General features: G+C 49.9%; 1 protein-coding gene across 2 annotated transcripts in view; it reads left to right on the top strand.

The window, feature by feature from the left end:
• The first annotated feature begins 220 nt into the window (after positions 1-220).
• Positions 221-16072, top strand: part of SGPL1 (sphingosine-1-phosphate lyase 1) — a 57201-nt gene continuing 41349 nt past the window's right edge. Inside the window, exons 1-2 of one of the 2 annotated variants that reach the window (XM_072756233.1) lie at positions 221-333; positions 6985-7046. In XM_072756233.1, the coding sequence (XP_072612334.1) occupies positions 7020-7046 (27 nt within the window). In that variant the 5' untranslated portion in view covers positions 221-333; positions 6985-7019. Of the gene's footprint in view, positions 334-4187; positions 4318-6984; positions 7047-16072 lie in introns of those variants that run through there. The other variant, XM_072756232.1, reaches the window with a different exon arrangement.

The raw sequence follows: 16072 nt of genomic DNA on the forward strand, positions 1-16072 counted from the left end.
AGTTCGGCCACTCTGACTTTTGGCTGAATTGGCACCTGGGACACATACCTCACTGAGCCAGTGCACCTTGCTGTCTATCCTGGGTGGCAATCTCTGGGCACATGCTCCCTGGCTCAGGTGCTCCCACGTCTGGCTGGCCCTTAGCTCGCCTTATCAAGGCCAGTCCTGTTGCGTCATCCCAACCTGCTGCTGTTGGCTGGTTTCCTGCCTCTCCGTGGGGAAGGCATTTTAGGCTCTATGAACAGAGTTCCTGCAGGGGGCTTTCCTGTGGGCCTTTCCATTCCAGGAGGGGCTCAGAGCTGCAAGAACATCTGCCCACAGCCCTGTCTCGAGGTGAGATTCCACAGACAGTCCTCAGTTGGGTGGGGAGGGGTCAGAGACAGGAAAGGAGGTGTGGGTAGCACGTTCCTGATTTTAGAGTGGGGCGTGTATGCTCGTGGATGGAGGGAGGGGTGTTGCTGACTTGGCCATGGACAGCTGCCATTTTAAGCAGAACCAGATTTGCTGGCATGAATTGTAAAAGAAATCATGTAGGGATAAAAAAAATCCCGGACCATATTCCTTCTCACCCTGCCCCCTGCCACCCCAAGCCCTCTGTCATCAGCGCAAATTGCAGTCCCTCACCGGTTCCCTATAGATATTTCCAGTCCTTCCCAGTGTTTTGTTATCCTGGAAGGCAGCAGAGGCCAACCTGGGGAACATTAGTTTTCTTCACCTCCCCAAAGAGTCATCAACCTCCCTAAACCATCCCAAGCAAACACATAATCCTAATAAAAACACTGTGTTCTCTCTGTAAGCAGGGTGTCCAGGGAAGCACTTCTCAAACTTTATCACACACGTACATCACCCGGGGACCTTGTGGAAATGTAGATTCAGATTCATCATCTGGAGTGGGGCTCCAAGAACCTGCATTTCTAGCAAGCTTCTGGGTGATGCCAGTGCTGCCCCTGGGGAGGCCACACTCTGGGTATGGAAGCCCCAGGCAACCCCACCTCGACCTCCCACCAGCCAGCTCAGCCCCTCCTTTTTTTTTTTTTTTAATTTTATTTATTTATTCATGAGAGACACACAGAGAGAGGCAGAGACATAGGCAGAGGGAGAAGCAGGCTCCCCATGGGGAGCCCGACACTGAACCCCAGAATCACGACCTGAGCCAAAGGCAGATGCTCAACCACTGAGCCACCCAGGTGCCCTCAGCCTCTCCTTCTGAAGCCCCTACTGCGGGAGTGTCTGAGGTGGGGAGAGGGGAAGGAGGTTGGCTTATGTCCCCTCCTTAGCCAATGCTTCTTGCTTTTTCATATCTCTCTTCCCTCTGCAGTATAATTCTTTTATTTCTAGCTCCTTTGTTCTCAGCTCTAGCTTTCTCCCAAGGGACCACCAATATAGCTATAGGACTCCTAAGACCAAGAGGCTATGGGGATTTTGTTCCATGTTGGTAAAATGTGATTCCCCTGTGAAGGCTGAAATTATCTCCCTGAATCCCCATCCATCTTTTATCACTGTCCACTTTCTACTTGATGCTTCTCATGTAAATTCCTGATCTTACTCTGTCGTTAGGGAGGGGGGAGTGGGCCAAGAAGCAGGGGGCCTGAAGTGTCTCTCTGTCTTTCTGTATCTCTCTTTCTCTCTCTCTCTCTCTCTCTCTCTCTCACACACACACACACACACACACACACACACACACACACACACACACAACCTCTGGGCTTTGCCAGGAACTGCCAAGAATCATGTTCCTTTCTGGGCCTCAATTTCTTTATGCATATACTATGGGGTTCAGCTGGCAAATAATAGAAGCCTTCTCTACCTCTAACATTCTTTGAGTTTAATAAATCAACCAGCATACTTTAGGTTCTCCCTACAAAATCTGAAGCCTTCACTTTTTAAAAAAGATTATTCATTTGAGAGAGAGAGAGAGAGAGAGTGTGCTCAAGAGTGAGCATGAGCACGGACGAGAGGGAGAAAAAGTCTCCCTGCTGAGCAGGGAGCCCGATGTGGGGCTGGATCCCAAGACCCCTGGATCATGACCTGAGCTGAAGGCAGATGTCTAGCTGACCAAGCCACCCAGGTGTCCCAAACCTTAATTTTCTATTCAAACTCCACCTCAATCTTCTGTGCGTCTTTAGAATGATCTTCACTTTCTCTGGGCCTTGGTGCCCTGATTTATAAGTTAGGGGGTAATGAGAATCACCTGATCTGGGCAAGTTAGGACCTAAAGAGAGCTTTGGATGTAAAGGTACCTCGTGTCGTTCTTGGCAAAGAAAGTTTCTTAGTCAGCTTGGGCTGTTATAACAAAACACAAGATAAAGCTGCTGGCAGGTTCAGGTTTTAAGGAAGATTCTTCTTTCCAGCTTGCAAACTGTTGCCACTTCATGGTGTGCTCACATGACCTCCTCTTTGTGTGTGAGTGGAGAGAGAGAGAGAGCAAGCGAGCTCTGGTCTCTTCCTTTTCTTAAAAAGACACTTATCCTATTATGGGATCTCTGTCCTCATGCTCTCATCTAAACCTAATGACTTTCCAGAGGCCCTACCATCACACTGGGGGGTAGGGCTTCAACATACAAATTTGGCGGGGGTGAGGGGGGGACACACATTTAGTCCACTGCAATAAGGATTAGTCAATATAGTTGAATTGGTCGGTCCACCTGGGAAAAATGAACAGACTGCCTGGTGAGCATGAGGAGCAGTGAAGTTGTACCACAGAAGTGTAGGCAAGAATCAGAGATGGACCCTGTCCTGCGATCAGCTGGCACAGAGATTTAACTTGAAAGGATGGGAGGTGGTAGCTAAGAACGAGACGTCAGACCCTAGGATCTGAAGAAGAAATAAAGCAGAGGGGGTGGAAGTGGGAAGAGCAGAGTGGAGGAGATCATTCCTGGAATTCTGAAGTAACTCTTGATGAGTGGACATTGGCTGGAAGCCCGAGAACATCTTCTGACCCTTCAACACTGAGAATGGATGCCTGCTGGGGGATAGGCGCAAGAGGGGTCAGGGTCTGGGGGTGTCCGCGCCTGATTCAGGAGCTCTGAGTGGCAGAGATGTCTGGGGCCAGTGGGGTGGGGCTGAGGGTGGGGAAGCCCAGACACAACCTGCTTGACTCTTTCAGGGTCTTTGCCATCCTGGCTGGGAGGTCAGGAAGTGCTGAGGGGGTGTGCAGAGGAGGGCCATTGTGCTTACAAGGGATTTCATCCTGAAAGCACTGGTTGGGGGTAATGATGGCAGCGATGACACTCTGAGTTAGTGTCCTGACAACGTTTGCAAGGGGATGGAACTGGGTACCGTCATTAGGGTCATTTTTGTTAAGATTTCAAGATTCCATCTGGGTGTCATTTTTAAATCTGTTGAAAAAAAGAATACCGTGTGCTGATCACTGATCAGTTCCGTGTAACTATGCTCCGGGGAACTTTGCTTCTGCTGAATTAGTATCCCGGGCAAGTCATGAAAAACGTTATTTGAGGTTTAACTATTTCATCTGGAAATAAAGGGTGACATCTGTGGTCCTGGTGGGCATTTTCCCTCGAATATTAGATGCTTCCCAACATTGCTCATGAGAATAAAGTAATATGGGTAACAATTTTTTTTTGCCCAACACCTGGGTCCTGTTCATCATGTTGGAGGGGGGAAGGGGAGGATGGGGAGGGTGAATTCCATTTAGGGGGTTTTCATGTAGATTTTCTTTGGCATTATTGACCTCGAGGAAATCTCCAGGAAAGGGAGAAGGGGCAAGTCTCGAGTCACCTGTTAAAATCTCAAAGGTCTCTCTAGAGAAGACCCGTCTTGAGCGGCCACTTTGGCTCAGTGTGTGCGGTGCTCCGCAGCCTGACTCCCTCAAGGACTCCAAGGGACCGAATGTGACCCTAAGTTGGTTTTTATAAAGTGCAAACCTGAAGGAGAAGCTAGGGACTACCTGACAGGGAGGGGGCGGTTCCACCTTCCCAGGAGGGCTGCCCAGGTGCCGGCCCCCGCCCGGCCAGCAGGCGGCGCGCACGCGCGGTGGGGCCCGGAGGGAAGGCCCCGCCCCCTCCCCGCCCCGCCTCGCCTCGGGCCGGAGCGTGCGCGCGCTCGACGCCGGGGCCGCGCACGCCGGGGCCGGGGAGCCATTTCCGGGAGGGGCGGGGCGGGGCGGGCCCGGGCGGTGGGACCTCCAATCTCGGCGGCGGCGGCTGCAGGGGGAGCCCGCGCTCCGCCGCCCGCGAGTCGGTCTCGTGGAGAGGAGGAGCCGGGCCGGCGACGGGGAGAGGCTGCGGGAGAAGGAGCGGGGCGGCGGACTCGGGGCCGGGCAGTGGCGGGGGCCGCCGCGGCTCCGGAAGGGGGAAGGTCGGGCTGGGGCGGAGGGCTCCGGGGTGGGCAGGGGAGCGGGGCGGGCGGGCGGCGGGGGGCGCGGCTGGGGTGGGCGCGGGAGGGGAGGGCGGCGCGGGGGAGGGGCGGGAGCCCGCGACCGGTGCGGGAGGGCGCCGGGGCCACTCCGCGCGGTGGGAGCGGACGGGGGCCGCCGGGATCCGCGGATGCCTGCGGAGGGAGGAAGGGCTGCGGGGTGGGGGCGATGGGGCGGGCCCGGGCCGCCCGGGGCGTCAGGTCCTCCTTCCGGCTGCGCTGCGGGGCCGGGCTCCTCGGGGCGTCGGATGCTCCGCCGGGCTGCGCTGCGGGGCCGGGCTCCCGGGGCGTCGGATGCGGGGCCGGGCTCCCGGGGCGTCGGATGCTCCGCGGGGCTGCGCTGCTGCGGGGCCGGGCTCCCGGGGCGTCGGATGCTCCGCGGGGCTGCGCTGCTGCGGGGCCGGGCTCCCGGGGCGTCGGATGCTCCGCGGGGCTGCGCTGCGGGGCCGGGCTCCTTAGGGCGTCGGATGCTCCGCCGGGCTGCGCTGCGGGGCCGGGCTCCTTAGGGCGTCGGATGCTCCGCCGGGCTGCGCTGCGGGGCCGGGCTCCTCGGGGCGTCGGATGCTCCGCCGGGCTGCGCTGCGGGGCCGGGCTCCCGGGGCGTCGGATGCGGGGCCGGGCTGCGTTGCGGGGCCGGGCTCCTTAGGGCGTCGGATGCTCCGCCGGGCTGCGCTGCGGGGCCGGGCTCCCGGGGCGTCGGATGCTCCGCCGGGCTGCGCTGCGGGGCCGGGCTCCTTAGGGCGTCGGATGCTCCGCCGGGCTGCGCTGCGGGGCCGGGCTCCTCGGGGCGTCGGATGCTCCGCCGGGCTGCGCTGCGGGGCCGGGCTCCCGGGGCGTCGGATGCGGGGCCGGGCTCCCGGGGCGTCGGATGCTCCGCGGGGCTGCGCTGCTGCGGGGCCGGGCTCCCGGGGCGTCGGATGCTCCGCGGGGCTGCGCTGCTGCGGGGCCGGGCTCCCGGGGCGTCGGATGCTCCGCGGGGCTGCGCTGCGGGGCCGGGCTCCTTAGGGCGTCGGATGCTCCGCCGGGCTGCGCTGCGGGGCCGGGCTCCTCGGGGCGTCGGATGCTCCGCCGGGCTGCGCTGCGGGGCCGGGCTCCCGGGGCGTCGGATGCGGGGCCGGGCTGCGTTGCGGGGCCGGGCTCCTTAGGGCGTCGGATGCTCCGCCGGGCTGCGCTGCGGGGCCGGGCTCCCGGGGCGTCGGATGCTCCGCCGGGCTGCGCTGCGGGGCCGGGCTCCTTAGGGCGTCGGATGCTCCGCCGGGCTGCGCTGCGGGGCCGGGCTCCCGGGGCGTCGGATGCTCCGCCGGGCTGCGCTGCGGGGCCGGGCTCCTCGGGGCGTCGGATGCTCCGCCGGGCTGCGCTGCGGGGCCGGGCTCCTTAGGGCGTCGGATGCTCCGCGGGGCTGCGCTGCGGGGCCGGGCTCCTCGGGGCGTCGGATGCTCCGCCGGGCTGCGCTGCGGGGCCGGGCTCCCGGGGCGTCGGATGCGGGGCCGGGCTGCGTTGCGGGGCCGGGCTCCTTAGGGCGTCGGATGCTCCGCCGGGCTGCGCTGCGGGGCCGGGCTCCTTAGGGCGTCGGATGCTCCGCGGGGCTGCGCTGCGGGGCCGGGCTCCTCGGGGCGTCGGATGCTCCGCCGGGCTGCGCTGCGGGGCCGGGCTCCCGGGGCGTCGGATGCGGGGCCGGGCTGCGTTGCGGGGCCGGGCTCCTTAGGGCGTCGGATGCTCCGCCGGGCTGCGCTGCGGGGCCGGGCTCCTTAGGGCGTCGGATGCTCCGCCGGGCTGCGCTGCGGGGCCGGGCTCCTTAGGGCGTCGGATGCTCCGCCGGGCTGCGCTGCGGGGCCGGGCTCCTCGGGGCGTCGGATGCTCCGCCGGGCTGCGCTGCGGGGCCGGGCTCCTTAGGGCGTCGGATGCTCCGCCGGGCTGCGCTGCGGGGCCGGGCTCCTTAGGGCGTCGGATGCTCCGCGGGGCTGCGCTGCTGCGGGGCCGGGCTCCTCGGGGCGTCGGATGCTCCGCCGGGCTGCGCTGCTGCGGGGCCGGGCTCCTCGGGGCGTCGGATGCTCCGCCGGGCTGCGCTGCGGGGCCGGGCTCCTCGGGGGTCGGATGCTCCGCCGGGCTGCGCTGCGGGGCCGGGCTCCCGGGGCGTCGGATGCTCCGCCGGGCTGCGCTGCGGGGCCGGGCTCCTCGGGGCGTCGGATGCTCCGCCGGGCTGCGCTGCGGGGCCGGGCTCCTCGGGGCGTCGGATGCTCCGCGGGGCTGCGCTGCGGGGCCGGGCTCCTTAGGGCGTCGGATGCTCCGCCGGGCTGCGCTGCGGGGCCGGGCTCCCGGGCTGCGGGCGGAGGTGGCGGCGGGCGGGGCGCTTCCCCGGGCGTCCACCTGGGGGGCTCGCTCGGCGGGAGGCTGGGTCCGGATTCGTCGGGTCAGCCGTGGGAGGGGAGCAGGGTGCAGCAGGGCCCTGATTGGCCGGCTCGGGCGCTGGGGGCGGGGCGCCCTAGCTGGGAGTGAAATCGGAGCTCTCAAAGGAGGAGAGAACCATTTCTAGACCGCTGCCGGGACTCCAGGCGGGCCGGGAGACGGTTTAAAGCTTTGGAAGTAAACAAACCCGGTTCCCTTTTGCAGAGGGGAGGCGCCGCGAGCACGGCCGAGGGAGGACGATGCCCGGTACGGACCTTCTGATGTTGGTGAGTCTTTCCCAAACAACCCCCCCCCCCCCCAAGATGAGGAGCTCGTCTCTTGAGTTTTATTTTTAGTTCAAAGGATCTGAGCTTGTAGATCTCACTTCTGATGCTTGCTTCTGGTCGCTGAGCATTTCTGCTGCCTTTTAATTTCGGGGTTACTGGTTGGGATGGCTAAATGACTGTACTAAATACATGAGTGTATTTATATTGAATGGATATGAAGAACCTTTTACAGAATTCTTGCAGTTGATTTTAGTCTTTCCCTTCCCATACTTCCAGAACAGTTTAAAAACTTCTATTAAATTTTGCCTGGGGCTGCCATTTATTCGTTTATAAGTGTTTGCCTCCCAGACTAGAGTTACGATTCCTCAGAAAGCAGTCATCATGTCCTCATTTGTTGAAAGATGAATAAACAACTGTCATGGTGCTCTGTGTATAGTAAGTGCTTAGCAAATGCTTGTGGAGTTAAATTCATTTGAATTTAAGTTCTTTGGTTACGCTGAAGAATACGCCTGCTTTGGAAGACACTGTTTTTCCTCTCCAGATCTTTTTGTGCAGTTTATTATTATTATTATTATTATTATTATTATTATTATTATCTGAGCAAGGAGAATAGCATTGCCAAATGAGTGTTTACCAAAATGAGGTTTTATTCTTGGAGCATTTATGATTCCATAGAGGCTCTTTATTGTGAGTGTTGCAGGGAGCTCATGGCTTTCCAATAGCTATCTTGAAAAAGAGCATTTTGTTTTTAATAAGCTGATTCTGAGTCTCATGTCTCTTTGTACAAAAACATTGATTTCAGAACAGTTTTTGTCCCTCTCTTTATCTCACTACCCCAGAGAGCTGGTAGTGGTCACTGGGAAACTGAAAAACAAAACAAAACAAAACCCAAAAAACCAACCTAGTAAAAAAAAAAACCTGGGGGTTTCTTATACCCAGTGCTGACTTTCTGTGGTGGCAAAACCTATAAGGTGTGTGGGAGGGATAAAGAAGGAAACTAAGTTGTGATTAGTTCTGTTCCGAGGCAGAGAGCAAGGATGACTTTAGAGACTTAGGTAAATTCTTAGCTTATTCACAGATCCTGATAAAGAGTTCGCTTAAAATAGCCTCTTGCCTCAAATTTCATGGATTGTCAGTAGAGATGATAAATAGCCTTATGTGATTTTAAATTCTTATTTCAGGAACCATGTGTTAGAAAAATTGGGAACTATACATAAGCAAAAGGAAACAACCCCCAATAATTACACTACTCAGAAATAACCACCTAAGTGGGCCAATGCAGAATGATTTGTAACAATTGGCAATTTGTTTTTGCTCTTACAGATCAGTATGTTTATGTAAGTTAAGGTTTCCGTCTTGTGTGTAAGTAGGCTACACCTTCATGCCCAGAGATGTGCTTGGGACTTCTTGGGCCTGTGGGCTCTCTTGAACAGTCTGACCAGTCAGTGCTTTTTTTTATTCAGAATATTACCTTGGGTATCCGTTTTGTTTTGAAGTATTTCTGTAGCCACTACCATTACTTTTCATTTCTTCATTTGATGATCTAGAATATTTAGGGTGTTGATTTGCTTGTTGGTGTAAGGAATTAATTCACAGATAATGACTGGCTCTCAAGAATACTCAGGATCTGAGGATACTGCACATATTTCTTGAGGAGCTTTTCTGGAGAAGTTGTCATCCCTTCTGTGCCCGTGCTGTGCTCTTTGAGGCCAAATGGTAAAGAACTAGTGGCCAGGCCCAGGTTGTCTCCGGGGTGGGCGGGCAGTAAACCATAATTATCTGCATTCTTTAGCTACTTTGTATGAAGTGTGAGACATATTCTGGGCCCTCTAACTGGGAAGAAAGGACTTCAGTTAATAAAAACTATCTCCATGCAAGGCAGTGTATTGTAGAGCCTCAGAAGTAGAAGCAATCTTAGCGGCTGTATGATGCAACTTCTTACTTGTGTTGTATGTGAATCCTTTTTAGAGCATCTCTGATGAGTGGATATTCTGTCATCCATCCTTTCTGCTGGGGGAATACAATGGGCATAAGCTAGGACACAATCCAAGGTGGATCCAAGAATAATAATATAAGTCTAATAGCTAACATTCATTGAGCAGATTTCACATGTTAGGTGCAAGAAATAGATATGCTACATGTTCATTTAATTTTCACAAAAACCCTTTGAAAAATATGCTGGCATCCTCCTTTTGTGGGTGAAAAACCAGGCTTAGGGAGGGTACCACAGCTATGAGGTGGTGGAGCCGAGTTTTTACTATGACTGTTCTGACTTCAAATCCCTCCTTCTTACCTGCTCTGTGATGCTGTCTCTGGGCCACATTGTCCTTAAGAGACAGAGGTTGCTGAGCTTTGTGACTGATGGGAGAGGGTTTGTGTGGAGTGGGGCGGTGGGGGTAGGGGGTGGAATAGTTCTGCCCTCTGAGGGGCCACTTTGGAAGCACGGCTGTGGGGGTGCTTTTGTTTTCTAGTATGGTCTTGCCTGAAAATATGTTTTATTTTCCGGTCTTTTCATTTATTTTCTCTTACTTAGAAATTAGGGCATCATATTTAAATTTTAAAAATTATGCTCATAGAGGTAGTCTTTGAGTTCTGTTTCAGAATGATAAAGGGGTATATAAAATATTTGTTCTAAAAAGAGGTCATTGAGTTTGATAGGGTTGGAAACTACTTGTGTGGACAGGGTACTGTGACACTAATGCATGAAGATGAACTGGAGTCTGTACATAACAAGCCTCAAATTCCAGACCACAGAGCTTGGGCTCTCTGTCTTCAGTGCCATCCAGCCCTTAGCTTTGCCCTCGTTTGATAAGGGTGGTTTGCCTGGCTTTTTCCATTTGCTCACTCATGTCATGAACTGTAATACTGTCCACCTGTGTCTCGAGAATAAAAAAGGTAAGAGTGTTAGTTGGAGACTTGCGATGCTTTCAGAAGGATTTCAAGTCTGAAAATTTTTTTTTAGCAGTTACTCTCCACTTTGGCAACCATTCACTTTGCTAGGGAATGGTGTCACTTTGCAAGTTGTCAAAGACAGCTTTTAAGAGCAGAGTACTTTATAAAGCTAAGTCTACTGCTTTGGGTGGCTTTTCTCTTTTCCCACCTGGTGAATCATACACTCCATGGTAGTGCTGGGTGGGGTTTGAGTGATAGTTTATCTAGGGTCAAGGTTCTCAACTGTGATTTTGCTCCCCAGGAACATTTGGTAATGTCTGGAGACATTTTTGGTTGTCATACTTGAGTGCTAGAGGTCAGGAATGCTGCAACTCAGTGTCCTACTATGCACACAGCCCTCCACCACCAAGAATTATGTGGCCTAAAAGTCAGTAGTGCTTGGGTTGAGAAACCCTGGTCTAGGATTCCTTAAAATAGGTCATAGCATCTGGGTAGCCCTTGCTTTCATATGGGTGGGAGAATGAGCCTTTTTTTTTTTTTTTTTTAGTTTAGTGGGTCTGTTACAGTATTACTTGGGGTTATTTTGCCCATGGATCAAGTCCTGCTGCTTTGGAATGTATATATTGGACGGTATGCAGCATAATCTTCTGTAACACAGTAGAAGCTTAAGAAGTGCTTTCCTTTGCAATATTTCTGCAGCACTCTTGATTTGGAAACAGTAAGCCTGTCTCAGTTTTGTCTTTTAGGTTCAAAATGGAATCTTTCCAGATCTTAGAGCTTTATCTTTGAGCCTCAAATCTTTATCAGGCATGCTTTCTTTCTGAATGTCAGCTGGGATTTGAGCAATAAACCAAAAGATGGACACTAAAAGCTCATTTCTAGTATTTGAATCTGGTGTCTTATTTGTAAGATTGTCTAGAAGGAAGGGAAAATTCATGGGAACTGGTAGGACCTTTAAAATTTTATTGACCATTTGAATGGCCCTTGTGAGATGAGCACTATATTTGGCACTGTTCCAGTCTTACTAGTAAAACAAAATGATAATAACCAGTTTAATAATTTCTCTAGCCATCAGTCTAAAGGAAGGAGGGGTTATAAATAGATAAACCTCAAATCCCAGTATTTGGCTTGGCTTTGTAGTCTGTGTGTCAGGAAATTTTTAGTAACATTTGCTTTCTTAATTAGGCTTTGCCCAATATACTGTTATATACACTTTGTACACATTGGTGGCAGAACTGGGAATCGTTTTGGGATTAAGAATTTTCCTTAGGGAATTGATTTTTAGTGAATCAGTCTGTATATAGAAACATACAGAACACAATTACTGAGAGAAAAACCATGCTAGGGGGTGAGGGGAAATAGGCATCTGGGAAGATGGAATAGTGCAGGCTGAAGAGTTGGTTGGACCTATCAGATATCTCCTGGCACCCACCAGTAGTGTGATTGAGAAGATAAAAGACTATTTACAAAGCTGGGCAGAGTTAAGAGACCTGTAAGGGTGGTGAGACACCTCAGGGCTAAGAGCTATTATCATTCTTAGGCCTGAAGGGGCAAAGAGTGAGTAGCTTATGGAACCTTGGAAGTTTAGCTGGAGGAGAGAGTAACCTATAGAAATGCTGCCACTGCTAACTGGAAGCCTAGCAGGAAGGGAATCAAGGGGAATACATAGCTCAGACTCTTTCTTTTCCCACCCTCTGATCTAATGCTGGAGCCTTTCATCCGCCAAACCCGACTGGAAACCAGAGGATAAGTAAGGGCCTGGGTGATTTAATTCATAGAACGCAGGCCTGTGAGGCACAGAGAAGTGGAGAAGGTTGGGTGGAGGATCTGGAGGAGCCAAGGGAGCATAGCCAGCATGCTAAAGTTGAGGTCAGGTTGGTTCTGAAAGGCACAAAGGAAAAGGTAGCTTGTTAGCAGAATCTTGAAGAACAGATAGAACATGGAATGTTCTAGAAAAGGAATGTTCTCACTGATAACAGAAGGATAGATTCAGAGGCAAAGTGTTGCCACTGCTTTGGCAAGGCTGGATGGAGCTGCTTTTTTCCAGGAGTAGCCTTAGAATCTTAATTGCCTGAAGGGCTTTTAGAAATCCTGCAGCCCAACTTCCCTTGCTGTGTGGAAATCCTTTCCACCGTGCTCTGCCAGGGGTGGGTGCAGAATGCTTTCTCAGGGAGTTCTTTCCATTGTTGGACAGCTTTAATTGTAGGAAGTGTTTCATTTGTCCAGATCACCGAACATATCCAATAGGGTTAGGTTTGGCTGTAAAGAAGAGAAAAACTAAAGTAATAGAGACTTTTAAAAGGTAGAAATGAATTTCTCTAAAGTAAGAGAAACCCAGAGTAGACCCTTCCTGGCTGATATGGCCATTCCTAGGCTCCACACACATGGTGCATCCCCTTCTGGTCCAGGGATAGCTGCTCTGAGCTTGAGCTGTTAGGTTCATAGTTTTATTTGGTAGGAAGAGGAAAAGCAAGGAGAAGGAATTGTCCTCCTTTGTAATTAATAATGTTTTCATATGAAATTCATTAATACCTATAGAGAGCTATTATAAGGCACATACCTACATTTTTAAGAATAACAATAAAACAGTCATACATCTATCCCCCAGGTTAAGAAATAGAATATTTACCCCTAGTCTCATGTGCCTCACCCTGATTATATCTCCTTTCCTCCCCTCTAGGTGTAACGGTTCTGATTTTTGGAACGCTCTCTTGCTGTGTTAAAAAAAAGTGTTACCATCTATGTATATGCCCTTAAGTTTAATTTTGTTCATTTTTTAGCTTCTTCTAAATCAGTTTCTATGTATTTTTTGTGAGTTTGCTATATTGCTCAATATTTGTGAGATTCATCCATGTTATGTGTAGTTCATGAATTTTAGCTCATTCATTTTCATTGTTGCATAATATTTTACTGTATTACTAACACAATTATCCAATCCATGGTGATGGACACTTGGGTGGTTTCCAGTTCGAGGCTTTTTTGAACATTACTGTAATGAACTTTCTTGTATATGACATGTGATCAAAAGTCAGTTTTTCTGGGATTTATTCCTGGGAATACAATTGCTGCATTGTGACTTCACTAAATAATGCCAGACTTTTCAGAAGAAGTTGATACAGTTTATACTCATAGCAACAGTGTTGTATAAGACTTCTTGTTCCTACACAGTTTGACAAACTTGGTATATACAAGGCTTTTTATTTTTTTGCCTATCCAGTAGAGTGAGAGCTAATTGATTCCCATATCCATTTCCCTGATTACTGATGAAGTTAAGTGTCCTTTTCATTGTATATTGACTATTTGGATTTCCTGTTTTGTGGATGCCTCTTCTAGTCCTACGCTTTCTCAATTATGTATTTCTGTGTAGCTCTATTAGATCTTATTGTACGTATTTTGAGATTTTGTTGCTAGGTGCATACAGACTTAAAATTGTTACATCTTACCTAGTAAGTTGCACTTTTAATCTCAGTGCTTTTTGACTTAACATACCTATGTGAGCTTTTTGTCATGAAATGGGCAACCTGTAAATGTTTGATGAATGAATGACTTGCCTGTTGCACAGGGAGAAACTGCAGAACAGTCTTCCTCCTGGTCTGTTCTTCTGGCACACTATTATTTATGTGGCCTATTATCCCATAAAGTGGATAAATCACTTTTGAATTAAAAAAAAAGTAGAGTTTTCTTTTTTGAGGTATAACTTGCATTAACAGTAAAGGGCACAAGTCTTAATTGTATAGGCTGATAATATTTGCACGTGGATAAACTACTTGTTGCCCAGATACCAAAAATGTCCAGCATCTGGGCAAGTTCCTCCTATCCCTCCCATTTGGTACCCACAAAAGGTTATCCTTCTCACTACAGATTTGTTTTGCTGATTTTTGAACCTTATACAAATGGAAACATACAGTATATTTTCTTTTGCGAGCGTCCTTTTTGCCGAATCTGTGACATTCAGCCATGCTCTTATGTAGCAGTAGTTTTAAAAATTGGGGCTGTGTAGTTTTACCTGTATAAAATACCGCAGTTTATTCATTCTATAGTTGTTGAGCATTTGTGTTTCTAATTGTTGGCCGTTTTGAATAACACTGCTACATTCTTGGACATGCCTTTGGGTAAACATAACATTGCCAGGTCCTGAGTCCTACTGTCTGACAGGTTTCCCAAGTGGCTGTACCGATTTATACTCCCACAGGGTTTTCTTAATGCATAACTTGCGCTTTTAGCTTTTGGGGAGCAAACCTTGTATTTCTGTTATCTAGACGTGGGAGATAGCATTGAGAACTCTTTCCTGAAGGTAGGGTAGGCACTTTTAAAGTGTGGAGTGCCCTTCCTTTTTTTCTGTGATTTCCCTGGAGAGTGAATGCCTACCGAGTCCTTATTTATCACGTCTCTAACTATTAATAGACATTTGAGGGAAAGAGAGCAACCACGGTTCTCTATTAGGGGCAGAATTTAGATTTGTAAATCACCATTTGTAGCAGTTAATTCAAAGGTAAAACCATAGTCCTCTGGAACTCTTTGAGACCTATGCAGCTGTTGTGGTATATTTACACTTTGGACTCCTTATTACGGAGACCTTTTTTCCTGGAGGTTTTTCTGAAAGCATTTAAATGTATTCCTTTGAAATGCATTTTGGGAGATAGGACTGATGTATTCCCTCTTAGAATCATCTTGAATTCTAGTCTTACTAGTGCTGAGACAGTTGAGGCAAGTAGAAAATTCTCTTTTCAGACCCTAGTAGGAAGGTCTGGAGGATGAACACAAGCATGCTGTGGGGGGTGGGGGTGGGAGGACTGCTCCTTGTCTAGCTGCATTGCAACCAGGGCAGACAGCGGCCTAAGGGTATGTGTGCAACCCAGCCCTTTTTGATAAACTTATGATTTCAGATGCTTTCCCAAGAGTCATAACTATAGCAGTCAACAGCAGTCTATCCAGATGCCTGAAATCAGGCTTATGATCTGTAAACATGAGTAGGTAACCAATGTAATCCTGCTTTGTAGGTAAGAGAGCACTTGCAACCTTCTGATTGAATTAGCTAGTTGAAGGCTGAGAGTTGATTTAATATCTGTCTCATTAAACTGAGGAGCAGCTTGTGATGAGCATTACGATCATCTCTAAGAAAACACAAGTAGGCATGGGCAACAAACCACTTAAAGCCTCTTCAGGCTCTGCCTGTGGGACTTTGCTTGAGGTATTACAAAGCTTACTTTTCCTCGTTGCTTACTGAAGAGGAAAGGAAAAATGTTTATCATCAGAGATTCAGGTCATTAAATATTTAGTAGTTATTATCTGCAGTCGATCTGTTATTACCTTACTGCATTGGATATTCACAGCAAACCTGTAGGTTGATTGAAGGGAGTATCTCTTTTTTGCCTTATGAACTTTTTGTTGAATTATAACAATGGCATCTGTTTTTGCAGATGAGCAAAATCCAGCTGCACAGAGGCTCATGTGCCAGAGGTCACACAGAACTAAAATTAGAGTAGAAGCCTCTGATTACCAGTCCAGACTTTCGAGGGCACCACAGCTGCCTATAGAACACCAGTAACAGGATGCTCAGAGTCCACAGGAGTAGTGATGAGTGTCAGTTCAGAACAACACTCAGAGCTGGCTGTCCTTTTCTGATATCCTGTGTAGTGGCTGGAGTGGAGTGCATGTTTGTGAGCTGCCAAGGAAGTTTTTAAAAAATTTCATCATTTTAGCACTTAGTAATTCTGTTTATAGACTCTTAAAAATGTATACCTTAGACAATAATGACCTACATTGTCTAGTTTATATATAATTGCTCTACAATTTCTTAAGTTATTTTTAGATACTTAGGATTGCTTTCATTTGGAGTCCAAAGCTTTACTCTCTGTTCCTGGAATTGCAGAGTTTCTGCTGGTTTTGGCCCATATGGAAACTTTTTTCAGAAAGGCCTTTGGGTTTTGGTTTTTGGTTTTTTTTGTTTGTTTGTTTGTTTTTGGTTTTTTGGTTTTGTTTTCTTTAAAGAAAGCCAATGAATCTTGGTGGGTGGTTGGTCTTAGTTGAGAAAACATTTGGTAGACATAATGGAACTGCTGGGTCATAATGCCTTTTTTTTTTTTTTTTTTTTTTTTTTTTAAGCATACAGCTCATTGGTGTTTACTATGTTT

Source organism: Vulpes vulpes, chromosome 4 (genome assembly GCF_048418805.1).
Source record: "Vulpes vulpes isolate BD-2025 chromosome 4, VulVul3, whole genome shotgun sequence".
Taxonomy (NCBI): Eukaryota; Metazoa; Chordata; class Mammalia; order Carnivora; family Canidae; genus Vulpes; species Vulpes vulpes.